General features: G+C 40.0%; 2 protein-coding genes across 3 annotated transcripts in view; both read left to right on the plus strand.

Moving 5' to 3' along the window:
- LOC115222056 (serine-rich adhesin for platelets-like) overlaps positions 1–9,495 on the plus strand; it is a 37,792-nt gene extending 28,297 nt beyond the window's left edge. The window contains exon 8 of the mRNA XM_036511192.1: positions 9,314–9,495. Within this exon, the coding sequence (XP_036367085.1) occupies positions 9,314–9,495 (182 nt within the window). The remainder of the gene's footprint in view (positions 1–9,313) is intronic.
- Positions 1–16,825, plus strand: part of LOC115222166 (rho GTPase-activating protein 45) — a 181,861-nt gene that overhangs the window by 2,490 nt on the left and 162,546 nt on the right. The window lies entirely within an intron of this gene.

Consider the following 16,825-nt stretch of genomic DNA (forward strand, 5'->3'; position numbering starts at 1 on the left):
TCAGGTTCGGGAAAACCAGCGGTGTACCTGTGTGTTTGTGTGATGTGCCACTCCAGCCTATCCTTCGACGGGTAACTTTATACGGATATTGTACACCTTATATCGTGTAATCATTTGTATGGAATGTGGTTCAAAACGGAATGGCACTGAAACAGTTGTTGGCGATATTAAACTTGGGTTTTACTAATATCATTTTCTTCCTTGACATACATATGTTGTTACCCTATGGAATAATACTTCCACACCAATTCTGTCATTGGTGAGCAGATGAAGTTTTTGAGGAAGTACCAGTGTTAAAAGTGTAGATGACCAGGAATTGGTATTGAGGGTAGTACTTGAGAACAGTGGTCCCGGTGCGCGCACTCGCGTACTTGCGCATCGGCGCTAGCTAGTCGTGAATAGTCGATCCTACAACGACTACCTAAGCAAAAGTAAATAAAACACAAAATAAATAATTTTTTTACACAAAGTAAATAACACAAAAACACAAAGTAAGAATCGACTAGTCACGACTAGCTAGCGCGGATACGCGAGTGCGCGCACCGGGACCACTGTTCTCAGATAGCACCGGTATTGAGTGCTAACGCGTGTGTTCTCTAAAGCATGGAATACCATAACTCTGCTGTATGTTACATGCATAAATACACACACACACACACACACACATGTATACTGTTGAATGCGTACGTGATCAAGAACCCCCCCCCCCGATACACACACGTCAGTTACAAAACAAAAACAAAAACAAAACCAAGGGAGCCATCACATACAAACAAATTCGTTACATTCCCCCTATTTACAAAGAAACCCTCATTCTACATAAATAACTCTTGAGACTGATCAAACGGATTTAATGACAGTTTTGTGACCTCTTTTATCGACATACAACATAACAGCTTAGGTTTTTGTAGACATTTCGGGGGGAATTCCACACGTGTAGAGGAGTGAGATAATAGTTTATGATCTTTGATTACTAAGACTAATTAAGACTGAGTTAATTATCGTTTTTATAAGATATTTTATAAACAATAAAACATATTTTAGAATTTCTGTAGAAGACATTTGCTGTGTCCAGTTTCTCAATTTCGTGGTCCTTTCTGTTTTGTACCGAGGGACGGGGTATAGTGTGTGTGTGTATGTATGTATGTGTGTATGTATATGTGTGTGTATGTATGTATATGTGTGTGTATGTATGTATATGTATGTGTGTGTATGTATGTATATGTATATATGTGTGATTGTATGTATGTATGTGTGTGTGTGTATATATGTATATATATATATATGTGTGTGTGTGTGTGTATATATGTATATATATATATGTGTGTGTGTGTGTGTGTGTGTATATATGTATATATATATATATGTGTGTGTATGTATGTATGTTTTCGCTGAAATAGGTTCTTTCATATGCAGTATACAAACATACATATATATTTCTTTTTTGCCCACAAGGGGCTAAACATAGAGGGGACAAACAAGGACAGAGAAAGGGATTAAGTCAGTTACATCGACCTCAGTGCACAAACATATACCCAAATATGTACATACACATACAATAGTTTTGTAATACACATATTAGTGAAGAAACACGTTCACAATTCTAATAATGTGTATTATTAGACACAGTTATCAAAATACAAACTTTTGCTCTGACATTTTCCCAAAATATTGACAGACCTGTAAACATTAGACTCCTGTGTGTGTGTGTGTGTTGTTAGTATTTGTTAATTAAGGAGTCCATACAGAAGTTGACTTAAATTTATAACTACTCATTTACCATCGGAACACCTTGCCTTTCCAGAAATAAGACTTTTCATCTTTTAAATGAATATATTGCATTTTTAAAAAATGCTTATTAACAATCTCCCAGTAAGGTGTTTTCGTTATGTAACAGACAAGAACACAAACAACATTAGCACCTTTCTTTTGACAAGTCAGCTTCCAATTTTTTTCACACGTAAAAACAAAACGAGGTAATATACATGACGAATATACACACACACACACAGCTGTAAAGTTATATAAACTGATGGACCTAAAGCGCATTCCACAAGCACCTGTCAAACCAACACACACACACACACACACACCATCGTCATCATTTAATGTCCTATGCTGGTATGGGTTCCGCTGTTTGACAGGAGTTGGCAAGTCAGAAGACTGCACCAAGCTCTTCTGCTAGCTTCGTTATGGTGTCTACGGTTGGATGCCCTTCTTAACGCCAACCATTTTACAGAATATGAGATGCTTTTACATGGCATGAGCGGCAGTAAGGTCACCCAGTAACTTGCTGAAGAATACTTCCTCAACTGAGAGGACAGAAAAAGGTGTTTTGCAGTAGAGGAGAAATGGTATTTCGTCCGCTGCTACGTTCTGAGTTCAAATTCCACCGAGGTCGACTTTGCCTTTCATCCTTTCGGGGTCGATTAAATAAGTACCAGTTACGCACTGGGGTCGATACAATCGACTTAATCCGTTTGTCTGTCCTTGTTTGTCCCCCTCTATGTTTAGCCCCTTGTGGGTAGTAAAGAAATAGGATAGATACTACATCGAATTCCCTGCTTTTCGACCGCGAGTTCATCTTGTGGCAGGCATTGCTTTATTATATTCTTTTTCTCTCTACCCAGCAACCACTCCTCCACATTGTCTCTCTTTTCTGACACCTAAACTACCAGAGTATATTGTAAAACTTAAAAATTATAAGAATGTCCACTTTTTTAACACTTAACGAAATGTTTGTCTTAGGACCATCATTACTCGACTGCATTCCTTTCATTATTATAACGATTAGGGTCACTCCTTCGTAGCAATGTTATTTCCTTCGGTCCGGACCACTGTTCTGTCACGATTAAAGTTTCCTTTCGCCATGTTCTTCTCCACTCCTTGTTCTTGGGTTTCGGCTATTTTGGTCGTTTTTTTTTTTTGCTGATGTAAGCAGGATAGATGTGGATTTATTTGAAATAAAAATATTTAGGCTTGTCTTAAGATTTTGAAATTCGGTGGCTGGGTGACAGATATTTAATCATGTTTCACGTTAGTCATGCTTTGGCCACCATAACCCATTTGGGGGTGGATGAGGTATTGTTTGCAGAGAGATATCCTGGTGTAGGTGCTTTGTCTGAAATTTCTTGAAGGAATTCGTCCAGGAACCGTTTCAATGTCAGGTCTTTTGTCCTCCCTTGTTATGTGTCTTGGCATGATTTTAAATTGAGCCGGGCTAGTTGAGGTGAAATAGTTCTGTTTTGGTGTTTGGGTGTGACGTAAGCACAGTCAATCAGAACCTTGACACTAAATCTGACTTATACCCGCAATATCACACCTCCTACTCCACCAGAAAATGTTCCGTGTGTGTGTGAGGGGGGGATAGTACAAACAGGATACATAGAGCTCAAGATATTTTCTTTTTCTTTTCATTTTACTTGACTGCGGCCATGCTGGAGCACCGCCTTTAATCGAGTAACAGTACTTATTCTATCGATCTCTTTTGCCGAACCGATAAGTGACGGGGACATAAACACACCAGCATCGGTTGTCAAGCAATGGTAGGGGGGGGGGGACAAACACAGACACACAAACACACACACATATATATATATATACATATATACGACGGGCTTCTTTTAGTTTCCGTCTACCAAATCCATTCACAAGACTTTGGTCAGCCCGAGGCTATAGTAGAAGACACTTGCCCAAAGTGCCACGCAGCAGGGCTGAACCTGGAACCATGTGGTTGGTAAGCAAGCTACTTACCACGCAGCCACTCCTGCGCCTACATATAGACCTCAAGATATAACAATGTTTTTTTTTTATTTTTAATAGACAAATACTAAGTGACTTGATCAGTACCACACACGAAACTCTCGGCCCTTGAGTTACCTTGTAACTTTTGTCAAAGTTAGTCGCTGGCACACATACATATATAATGCACATACACAGAGACACGTGCACCTGCTGTTGTTTAGGCTTAGGTTAGTTCTGACCAAGCAGTAGACCTATGATCACAGACTGTGACCATAGGTCTACTATTTGGGGACCACCTCAGTGGAAAGAGTAATGAAGGTCACTTCTGATTAGGAGAACCCTATGGAAGAAGTGCCTGAGAACTCGACCCCCCCAACAACCCTCCCAGGAATAAAAGTAGGTAGCAAAAATGAATGGATTGGCTTTGACCAACACTAATGATTATACCAATCCACCAAACAACAACAACAATAATAATAATAATACCACCACCGCCAATAATAATAATAGCAACAACAATCTTCCCTCGTGACTATATATTTAAAAAACAATTGATGAGAAACAAAAGGTTATTAATAGCAATTAGTTTAATGAAACCTCATTATAAAACTTTTTACCGAAGTTAAACAAAACATTTTTTTAAAGTTCATTACCATAACAACTTGAATTTTGTCTAATTGTTCCAATTAACTGCCTTTATAATTCGCAAACTTAGTTTATATGGCATAGGGAGAGTGTATAGTTGATTCTAGCTACTAAGATGTAATTTTACATCTAGTTAATTACTGTCAATGTTATTATCGTTATTGATAACTGATAGAATTTATTAATGCATTGGACAAAATGCTTGCCAAAATTTCTTTCGTCCTGAGCCTACAGAAAAATGGATCGTTATTATTAATAATGAGGCGTTGCACTGGTAAAGTCGTTAGCACACCAGGTAAAATGCTTAGTGGCATTTCATCTGTCTTTGCATTCTAAGTTCAAATTTGGTCCCTGCTTTCATCCTTTTGGGGTTGATAAAATGAATACCAGTTGAACACTGGGGTCGATGTAATCGACTCTTCCCCCGCCTCTAAATTTCAGACCTTGTGCCTACAGAGAAATGGATTATTGTTATTCTTAATAATATTAATGATAATGAGGCAGTGAGCTGGCAGAATTGTTAACATGCCAGGCAGAATGCTCAGGAGGGCTTCGTCCATTTTCATGTTCTGAGTTCAATTTCCGCCAAGGCTGACTTTGCTTTCATCTTTTGGGGTCGATAATAAGTACCAGTTTTGCACTGGGGTCAATAATAAGTACCAGTTTCGCCCTGCGGTCAATAAGTACCAGTTTTGCACTGAGGAAAACAAGTGAGCGTGTTTGCGTTTGGTCCCAAACACTTCTTTTAAAATGAATTAAAAACTAACTTCATCATCATCATCGTTTAATGTCCGCTTTCCATGCTAGCATGAGTTGGACGAGTTGACTGAGGACTGGGCGAACCAGATGGCTGTACCAGGCTCCAATCTTATCTCTGTGTGTATGCCCCTGCCATTGCTTGGACAACCGATGTTGGTGTGTTTATGTCCCTGTAACTTAGCAGTTTGGCAAAAGAGACCAATAGAATAAGTACTAGGCTTGCAAAAGAATAAGTCCTGGGGTTGATTTCTTCAACTAAAACCCTTTAAGGCAGTGCTCCAGCATGGCCATAGTCAAATGACTGAAACGAATAAAAGAAAGAATGAGATTCTATAGTCAGTTTCGACTGCTATTTCTGGCATGGTTGTGTCTCTTCAGTACCCTTATTTATATATATATATATATATCTGGTTTTCAACCAGGGTTCTGCAAGTACAGTCCAGGGGTTCCGCAAGAAGTTACAAAACTGCTAAAATCGGCAGTAATTTTTAATTCTCCTGTGCAGATACGTGTGCATAGTGCATAAGACAATTAAATTATTGCACAGAGTTCCTCGAGCCAGTGGAATGTTTCCTTGGGGTTCCGCTTCAACAAAAAATTTGAAAAGCACTGATATATATATATAGGCAAGTGAAATCAAAATCAAAATCAAATTCGATGACTGGCGTCTGTGCTAGTGGGGTGCAAAGAGCACCACACGAGTGTGCTCGTTGACAGAGTGGCTAACCGGCTTCAGTGCCAGATCAAGACTGAAGCCTGGTGCAGCCATCTGGTTCGCCAGTCCTCAGTCAAATCGTCCAACCCATGCTAGCATGGAAAGCAGACGTTAAACGATGATGATGATATAAGATAATGTGATTTGAAGAAGATTTGGCTGTTATTTCTAGCATATTGAGTGACCATCTACGTACACACACCTCCAACATTACAACTATGAGTACCACCATCACAGCCAACTCATACACCGTGTGCATATACACACCACTAACACGCATCCTTGGATGAAGAAAGACCCTCTAGGTGGTCGCTCAATATGCTAGAAATAACAGCCAAATCTTACTCAAATCACATTATCATCAGAGAAGAGGACATGTTAGATACTATATGCCTTGGTTCCCCTCACCACCAGACTGTTTCCCCACCAGCAGTACCAGGGGACCCAAACCCACCTCCATATACCCACTACACACCCACCTTCAACTGCCCTGCCAAAGCCAACAGATGCCTCAACATGATTACTCAACCTCTCTTTCTCTCTTTTACTTGCGTCAGTCATTTGACTGTGGCCATGCTGGAGCACCTCAGAATTTATTCGTTGTAAGCGTAGCACTTATTCTATTGGTCTCTTTTGCTGAACCGCTAAGTAACGGGGACGCAAACACACCAGCATCGGTTGTCAAGCGATGTTGGTGGGACAAACACAAACACACACACACATACACATATATATATACGACGGGCTTCTTTCAGTTTCCGTCTACCAAATCCACTCACAAGGCTTTGGTCGGCCCGAGGCTATAGTCGAAGACACTTGCCCAAGGTGCCATGCAGTGGGAATGAACCCGGAACCAAGTGGTTGGTAAGCAAGCTACTCACCACACAGCCACTCCTATGCCTATAAAAATAATAGACAAATAACCTGCTAAAAATGATAGACAAATCTTCCTCAAATCACTACCATCTTAATGAAGGGCATGTTGGATAATGTGATTTTTGATTCCCTACACGTAAGAAAAAGATGGAATGGTCACAGCTGGAATGTCTGATCACAGATTCGTTTAGTCAACACTGACCTTGGGTTAAACAACAACAGCCATCACTACTATCAGCCACCAGTCTTAAAAATATGTCAGACAGATAATATACATGATATACCAGGAACAGATAGGATAGCCATGGCTGGAATGCCTTACATGATACAATTAGCTCAATCAGGGTTGACCTAGGCTAAAACCCACCACCACCACCACCACCACTCCAACCCCTCCACCACTAAGAAATATTTCAGTAACAAATTCTTATCTTATCAAAGAGTGGAAAATAAAGCTGCCGCCAACCGTAATAATACGAGACACTTGATACTTTTTATGTAGTTTAACCCTTTCAGTATCAGTAATTCGTCTGAAGGACTCGCATGTGTTCATATTTTTATATATAAAAGAGAGGTTGTGTGCTGTCTGTCTCCTACGATTTAGATTCCTAACTACTCCCACATTTTGCAGTGCAGTTTAAGCAAAACCGGGTATCTTATAGTCGTGATTCATATCAAGCCCTTCTGGGTATTAGCGCACGTCTATGATGAGTCTACGATTTAAAAAAAAATTTACCATAATTTTTTCCCATTTTTAATGCATTTTTGGCATATATAAGGGAAGTAACTCTCTAAAAATGTCTACAATGAGTCTACGATTTAAAAAAAAATTTACCATTTTTCCCCATTATTAATGCATTTTTTGCTATTATATAAGGGAAGTAACTCTCTAAAAATGTATTATTAAATCTCAGAACGTAAAAAGCTACAGTAACACCCCCCCCCCTTTGTGGTTAGCCATATTGAGATGGCTATTATACTTTACATCTCTAAAAATGCTTATATAGTTATTTCCCTTACAAACCCGAGCAACGCCGGGCGATACTGCTAGTTTAGGTTAAAATTGTTTAGCGAAACCTTATTAAAACACAATGATAAAGTGAGATTTTCAGTTAGTCAACATACACCACCACCACCACTACCTTCGACACCACCACCACCACCACCAGCATCACTGGCCCAAGCCACGACTGACTTAATAGCACCAACTGAAGAAGACATTTAATCTTGTTTCCTGTTACAGTCATACTTTGAGCACCAGAACCCATTTGAGTGAAGGGTTGTCATTTGTAGAGATATATCTGGGTGTAGATAGTTTATCTGGAATTTGTCCAGGAACTGTCTGAATGTTTTGGGGTTTATAGGTGGATGGCTCTTTCCAAGGAAGATAATACAGTAATCCCTCAACTATCACGGGTGTTATGTTCCAAAACCCCTCACAAAATGTAAAAATCCGTGAAGTAGAAGCAGTACTGTACTGTATAGGCATAGGAGTGGCTGTGTGGTAAGTAGCTTGCTTATGAACCACATAGTTCCAGGTTCAGTCCCACTGCATGGCACCTTGTGTCTTCTACTATAGCCTCTGGCCGACCAAAGCCTTGTGAGTGGATTTGGTAGACGGAAATTGAAAGAAGCCTGCCTTGTATATATATGTGTGTGTGTGTGTGTGTATGTTTGTGTGTCTGTGTTTGTCCCCCCAACTTCGCTTGACAACTGATGCTGGTCTGTTTACATCCCCATAACTTAGCGGTTCGGCAAAAGAGACTGATAAAATAAGTTCTAGTCAATTTCGTCAACTAAAGGCAGTGCTCCTGCATGGCCACGGTCAAATGACTGAAACAAGTAAAAGAGTAATGATTTTCATAATTTGTATATATTTATTTTATCATGAATGCAAAACACCACCATGGAGGAATCAATGTAAGTTTAGATAATAAATCGTGATAGGTGAACCATGATATGGTGAGGGATTACTCTAATCAGATAATCTAAGAGACAACAAACGGACCAGACATGGCTTTGCAGAGAACTGCAAACAATAGACTATTAACAATGAGCCTTTTGTTTACAAACACGGGGAGGAGGGTGAGTACACACCGGTACACACACATTGTGTTGATGGAAGGTCGAAGGAAACTGATTATTTTACCAAGAGACAGGACAAATGGCAATTACACAAAGCACATGTTGAGAAGATATTCATAGTCAATCAATTTATCACATTACGGGATGTACTTGCATAGCAAGCGACCTGATCTGAGATCATGTGCTGGAGCAAAAACAATTGCAGCGTGGAAGGTGTTTATAAGCCATTTAAAAAACACAGAAAAACCGTTAGATACACTTGAACATTTAAATTTAATTTGTCAAAATATTTTCGTTGCTTTGAGACCGAGACCTGTTCACTGACAAAATTCCATGCTGCATCTCGGAATTTCGTCAGTGAACAAGTCACAGTCTCAAAGCGACAAAAATATTTTGACAAATTAAATTTAAATGTTGAAGTGAATCTAACGGTTTTTGTGTGTTTCTTTAATGGCTTATAAACACCTTCCACTCTGCAATTGTTTTCAGTTTATCACAATCATAGAGCTATTACAGTCAAGCCGACTGAAGTTCTTGTTGTCATGCAAGGTAAGAATCCATCTTTGGTAATGGTATTTGGCGCCATTACAAGCAACAGGTATGTAATGCCACATCACCTCATTGAAGCAGCTCTTAACATTAATATGGCTGAGTTATTTGAGTATCATTGATTAAAGTTCTCTCCCCACAAGAACTGGTCTTTGTTGGAGTAAAGTGGCTTGTGTTTCACAGTGACTCAGAAGAGCCATGTCAGCAGAGAACAAGCTCCAGCTAGGACCTTTCTATACTGGACAGAAGGCGGCGAGCTGGCAGAAACGTTAGCACGCCGGGCGAAATGCATAGCCGTATTTCATCTGTCGTTAGGTTCTGAGTTCAAATTCCACCGAGGTCGACTTTGCCTTTCATCCTTTTGGTGTCGATTAAATAAGTACCAGTTACGCACTGGGATCGATATAATCAACTTAATCCCTTTGTCTGTCCTTGTTTGTCCCCTCTGTGTTTAGCCCCCTGTGGGTAGTAAAGAAATATATACTGGACAGATCAAAGGACAGCGACCAGACTAATGTGAACCGTATTTTCCCAGAGGTAAGAATGGGTTTGCAGAGGATCAACTCCTCTATCAAGAAAGAAAAGCAAAATTACAAAAGCATTAATGATAATACAAAAACCAACAAGACCTGAGAGAGAATGGCCTCCCCTCAAGGAAGCCTATCACATGGTGCAGCAGAATTCAAAAAGATACCGAGGAAGAGATGAGGAAGCAGGAATCCAACTGGAGAGAAACGGTAAAGAAAGCCTAGAGCTAAGAACAGCAGAGGAAAGCCATCCATGGCCTATGCCCCCTAAGACAAAGTGTATAATCCTTTAGTATTCATGGGCTGCTTCCTGCACCAGTTCTGCATAGCCCCAGCCCATTCAAAGTACCTTGGATTTCAGAACAACCTGCTGTGCTTGAGGAGACCTATTGAGTCAAGTACATGAACATCGAAATAAATATCAAATGGAAATAGTAGTTGTGATACCTGTGCCAGTGGCACGTAAAAAGCACCATCCGAGCGTGGCCGATGCCAGACTCCACTGGCACGTAAAAAGCACCCACTACACTCACGGAGTGGTTGGCGTTAGGAAGGGCATCCAGCCGTAGAAACACTGCCAGATCAGACTGGAGCTTGGTGCAGCCTCCTGGCTTCCCAGACCCCGGTTGAACCGTCCAACCCGTGCTAGCACGGAAAATGGATGTTAAACGATGATGATGATGATGATTATTCTGTCAAGCATATCATCATCATCATCATCATCCACATCGTTTAACGTCCGCTTTCCATGCTAGCATGAGTTGGACGATTTTGACTGAGGACTGGCGAAACAGATGGCTGCACCAGGTTCCAATCTGATCTGGCAGAGTTTCTACAGCTGGATGCCCTTCCTAATGCCAACCACTCCGAGATTGTAGTGGGTGCTTTTTACGTGCCACCGGCACAAGGGCCAGTCTGGCAGTATTCAAATTAGTTTGAATTAATCATGCATTAGCTCACTGCTTCTAGGTTTCAATGATGTGATAGCATATTTTTAGAATGACATTGTAGGGTATGTGTGAGAGGCTGAATTTGGTCAGAACATAAAAAAAATGTGGAATGATGGAGGTCTTGCTGCTATTTCTAGCAGTTCTAGTGACCATATAGAGACTTATATTTACCTGTGATGACGATGATGATGATAATGGTTGCTGCTGTTTAACCTTAGTCTAATTCCTGTTGAGCAGATCTATGATGGAAGGCATTCCAACCGTGACTATCCTGTCTTTTTCCTTTGCACAGAGAGCATAGATCCATATTGTTTCTCACATGTTCTTAATTGTTTTAAAAATCAGTCGGGTGTGAATTTAGGAAGTTTTGGTTACTATTTCTAGCAGAGTCTCGTCCATTGGCTCATTGCTGGGTTTGTAGTTCGATGGTGGTGGTGGTAGTGGTGGTGATGATGAGGATGATGATGATAATGATGGGGGGTGGGAATAAATACTACCTTTTCACATTCTTTCTAAGAGTTATAAGATTTTGGGATGGATCCCATCTGCAACGAAAAGGGGGGAGTGGCAAGGGGGGGGAGAAGATTTATTATTTAATGTAACTTGACCAGTGAAATGTGTTGGGGTGGGGTGGCGTTAGGGCTTGGTATGATAATTATGAACATGACGATGATGACGACGATGGTGATGGTGATGATGGTGGGAATAAATGCTATCAGCAAAAGAGGTAAGCCTGAATCTGTACCATGATTCATCACCTGTAATTAACTAAGAAACTTTATCTTCCTAAGTTTCATCAGAATCTTTTGATTTCAGTTAATTTAATCTATGGAAGATCATACATATCACTTTTTTTATTGGGGATTGCCTTGTGTATGTGGGTTGTCTATTTTTGAAAGCTTTATACTTTAGTCATCACCACAGTTGTAGCATCCACTTTTCCATGCTTGCATGGGTTGGACAGAATTTGTTGAGGCAGGTTTTCTTATTTCTTTATTGCCCGCAAGGGGCTAAACATAGAGGGGACAAACAAGGACAGACAAAGAGATGAACTCGATTACATCGACCCCTGTGCGTAACTGGTACTTAATTTATCGACCGCCGAAAGGATGAAAAGCAAAGTCGACCTCGGCAGAATTTGAACTCAGAATGTTACGGCAGACGAAATACCTATTTCTTTACTACCCACAAGGGGCTAAACATAGAGGGGACAAACAAGGACAGACAAAGGGATTAACTCGATTACATCGATCCCTGTGAGTAACTGGTACTTAATTTATCGATCTCGAAGGGATGAAAGGCAAAGTTGACCTCGGCGGAATTTGAACTCAGAACGTAGCGGCAGATGGAAATACTGCTAAGCATTTCACCTGACATGCTAATGCTTCTGCCAGCTTGCCCCTTGTCCAGGCAGGTTTTCTACAGCCAAAAGCCCTTCCTGTCAATAACCCCAATTTGCTTTTTCAAATCAGGTTATATTTTCCCCAAGTCGAACATGTTTTCGCATAAGATTTGGAAATGGATACTGCTTGTAGGATGGTGGAACTCATTTACAACTAGCATACACTGTCAAGATAAGGAGACACTAACACACACATACTCTCTCCTCTCTCTCTTACACATTGGTACCTCCAACTCTTCTTTATGTAATCAAGTGATCGTGGTCTACACATCTCATAAAGCATATGCATAGAGTAGGCCTATGTGTTTTAACTGGTTTATACTAAAGAATAAAGATATTGTGAGTCAGACTCGGTATAGTTTTACTGACTCTGACTCCAGCTACCCCATAATTGTTTCTGACTCTGACTCGTGTTTATGTAATTAAGTGATTGTGGTCTACATAACTCAATGCATATTCATATGCTTGTACTTTGAGTAGGCCTCTATGTTATAACTGGTATAAATTAAAGAATAAAGACGTTGTGAGTCGGAGTCGGTATACTTTTACCGACTTAGACTCCACGACTCCAACTCCACAGCTCTGATGATAATAATAATAATAATAATAATAATGATAAAAAAAAGAAACTACTGGCCTTGTGCCTAAATCAAAACTAATTACTAAAATCATTAAAGCTCTGCCAGAATAAAAAGAGAAAAAAAATATTGACTTATAACGAGTGTGGGTTGGTGGGGGATGGGTGGGGGGTGACCAAATATTTATGAAATTTATTGCATTGTAAATATTTTGTCTATGAATTCCTCTTATTTTGTTAAACCAACTTTTATTGTGTCTGAGGTTTTGTTAATTCTTTTATTTTTTTTTCCCTTTTCTTTTCTCTTTTTTTTTTATGGGTTAATGCCTGAAACTTGTCTGGTGTCCTCTGTTTGATTCGAGAGTCGGTAGAGTGGTGGTGGTGGTGGTTGTGGTGGTGGTGGTGGTGGTTGTGGTGATGGTGGTGGTGGTGGTGGTGGAGGTGTTTGTGGTATGGTGATAGGAATGGTGGTGTAAGTTATTAAGTGAACCAGTGGTAATGCTGCACCAGAGAGGCGGGGTGGGCATGGGAAAGAAAAAAAAAGGTTTTCAGACAAATTTTAAGAGATGGCTGTGTGATTAAAGAAGTTCACTTTGCAACCAGGGGATCTTGGGTTCAATCCCACTGCACAGCATCCTGGGCAAGTGTAAGTGTCTTCTGCTATAGTTCCAGGCCAAACAGTGCCTTGTGATTGACTTTGGTCAATGGAAACGCTGGAAACCCATGACACGTGTGCATGTGTACATGTGCATCTGCTTGTGTGTGTGTAAGCTTATGTGTATGTGGAATTATGTGCTTACATGTGTGTGTGTTTGTATCCCTACCTCTTTATAATCGCTGTTGGTTCGTTTATGTCCCTATAACTTAGCTGTCTGACAAAAGAAACTGATAGAATAAATATCAGACTTTGAAAGAAAACAAATACTGGAGTCAGTTGGTTCAACTAAGAAAGCAGTGCTCCAGCATGGCTGTAATCCAGTGTCTGAAACAAGCTAAAAAGGAAAGAAAAAGAAAAGAAAAAATTCAGTTCTTTGATAAGAATTTTTCTTGGTTATTACATCTTGACCTTGACATTTACATCTTGACCTTGACAGTTACATCTTGACCTTGACATTTACATCTTGACCTTGACAGTTACATCTTGACCTTGACAGTTACATCTTGACCTTGACAGTTACCTCTTGACCTTGATGCATGTCCATAACCTTTCTGAAACATTAAGGATGACCAAAGCAATGATTATAAGGACGAGGCCCTGTTCTCTGATCAACAGTTCAAACCTTAAGTCTGGTATGTTATAACTACTCATTTGCCTCAGTTTACTGGACTGATAAGTGGTTCCACTTCTACTTGTGGTGTTAATGTTTCTGAATTCCCCAATCTGGTTCTTTACTGACCGCATGGCTATGAGTTCAAGTATTATCCTATCTACTACGTCTTGGCCTCTTGCCTCAGTTTTCAAGACTGCCAACTGGTTCTACACCAACCTCAAAGTCGATTGGTTAAGCAGTAGGATGGGCATACAGCTGTGAAAACAATTACTGCACAGTTTTTTTTTTCTCTCTGCAAATGTGCAACTTTGCAAAAACCATCTTAGCCAAGATAGCACCAAAATCTGGGTGTAAAATGCATGAAAAGAAAAAAAAAAAAAACAAAAAAAAAAAGCCGAAAAATCATAGAAAACACAAACAAAAGTAAAAAAATTCTCGTGTCTGATGGTTTTCGTTAAGAGTGAATGAAGAATTTGCTTGGCATTTCTGCAAGAAAGAACTTGGGTTGGGTCATAAGAAACTATTTTTGAAATATTGCCCAGAAGCAATATTGTTAAATTATTTGTTTAAATTTAATTGAATATTTTTCTGTTATGTTGCTGTTATGCTTGTTATTTGTGTGCAGCCCTTGTCCCTGTTCTAGCAAACGGTTTGTCAAATAACTATGTCTGATTTCTAGATCAAATATTTTAGAGACATCAGGTTTCCTTTCATCCTTTCGGGGTCGATTAAATAAGTACCTATTTCTTTACTACCCACAAGGGGCTAAACATAGAGAGGACAAACAAGGACAGACAAACGGATTGTCGATTATATCGACCCCAGTGTGTAACTGGTACTTATTTAATCGACCCCGAAAGGATGAAAGGCAAAGGATGAAATCAAAGAAGTCCAGGATGCCACAACGACACTCGTCAGTTTTATTGCCTTGTATCAATGTATGATGGGTTTAACTCTTTTGAAACCAACCTGCACAAGATCAATCCAGATTCTCTGATACAAACTTCTTTTTAATAAAAGAATCCCAGTTAAAACCAATCAAAGTTTCATGTTAATTTGTTTCAAATACCGACTTAATTAATAATGGTACTTGTTTTAGTTAGTTCTTCATGATTTATAAAATTAATTGAAATAAAATTCAAATCGAAATTGAACCAAATTCGATGACTGGCACCCGTGCCAGTGGAGCGCTAACAGTTCCATCAGAGTGTGATCACTGCCAGAGCAGCTGTCTGGCTTCCGTGCTGGTGGCACGTAAAAAGCACCATTTGAGCAGGATTGTTACCAGCGTCGCCTTACTGGCACATGGACAAAGTATTCGAAACGAGATCGTTGCCAGTGCCGCTGGACTGACTCCTGTGCAGGTGGCATGTAAAAAACACCATTTGAGCATGGCCATTGCCAGTACCACTTGACTGGCCCTCGTGCCGGTGGAACGTAAAAGCACCCACTCCTTAACCACCTTGCCATGCTTGCAGCTATATTTGCTGACATTGGTAGGTTAGTAATGGTTGTAGATCAAGAATTTTTACAACTAATAATAGTGTTAGGAACATAAATTTCAATATAGAGCCAGAAATGGTTTCAGCCGGGTTGGTAATGAAAGGGTTAAGCAATTCCTAATAATATTTAATAGAGGATTTTTTAAACCTCAAATGGCTATAAGGGTCCACCTGAGCAAAATAGGAATCAAAGGGGTCTATATGTAAAAACTGGTTGACGGCCACTGTTTCTGAACCAACTGACCAACTGACTGATAAACTAGCCCTATTATAATCTTGTGATAAATTATCCATAGCAGTTTGTTGTGGGATTAACCCTTTTGTTACTGTATTTCTGTTGAGATGTTCTGTATTTCTTTATATTAAGTTTAGATATAACAAAGAATTTAGTAAAATAACTTAGTTACCATTCAGCTAGTGTTAGGAATGTAAATTATGACTAAGGTTTGGTGGAAGATTTTAATTCAAAAATTTATGAAAACAAGACATCTGTACTACAGAGCCAGAGGCAGTTTCAGCCTCTTTAACGAAAGGGTTAAATGAAGAGAGAGAGAGAGAGATTTGACTAAGTAGCCTCTGATATAGAAAAAAGGATGTGAACAGCATGGGTGGAACTGGATCACTCATGATTATAGGCCTACAGGATTAGGGCTGACCTGGGGCTGAGCAGTTGTAATGTTAAGACCTCTCATTATCTCTCCCCAATCTGCACGCTAAACATTTTTGTCTAATCTTCCTTCCCCTATACGGTTTTGCTTGTGGATTTGGTAAACAGAAACTGAAAGGCGGTGAGCCTGCAGAAGCGTTAGCACGCTGGGCGAAATGCTCAGCAGTATTTCGTCTGCCGCTACGTTCTGAGTTCAAATTCCGCCGAGGTCGACTTTGCTCTTCATCCTTTCGGGGTCGATTAAATAAGTACTTATTTCTTTACTACCCACAAGGGGCTAAACACAGAGAGGACAAACAAGGACAGACAAACGGATTGTCGATTATATCAACCCCAGTGTGTAACTGGTACTTATTTAATCGACCCCGAAAGGATGAAAGGCAAAGTCGACCTCAACGGAATTTGAACTCACAACGTAGCGGCAGACAAAATACTGCTAAGCATTTCGCCCGGCATGCTAACGTTTCTGCCAGTTCACCGCCCTTAAATAAGTACCAGTTAAGCACTGGGGTCGATATAATCGATTTAATCCCCTTGTCTGTCCTTGTTTGTCCTC

The sequence above is a fragment of the Octopus sinensis genome, linkage group LG19 (genome assembly GCF_006345805.1).
Source record: "Octopus sinensis linkage group LG19, ASM634580v1, whole genome shotgun sequence".
Lineage (NCBI taxonomy): Eukaryota > Metazoa > Mollusca > Cephalopoda > Octopoda > Octopodidae > Octopus > Octopus sinensis.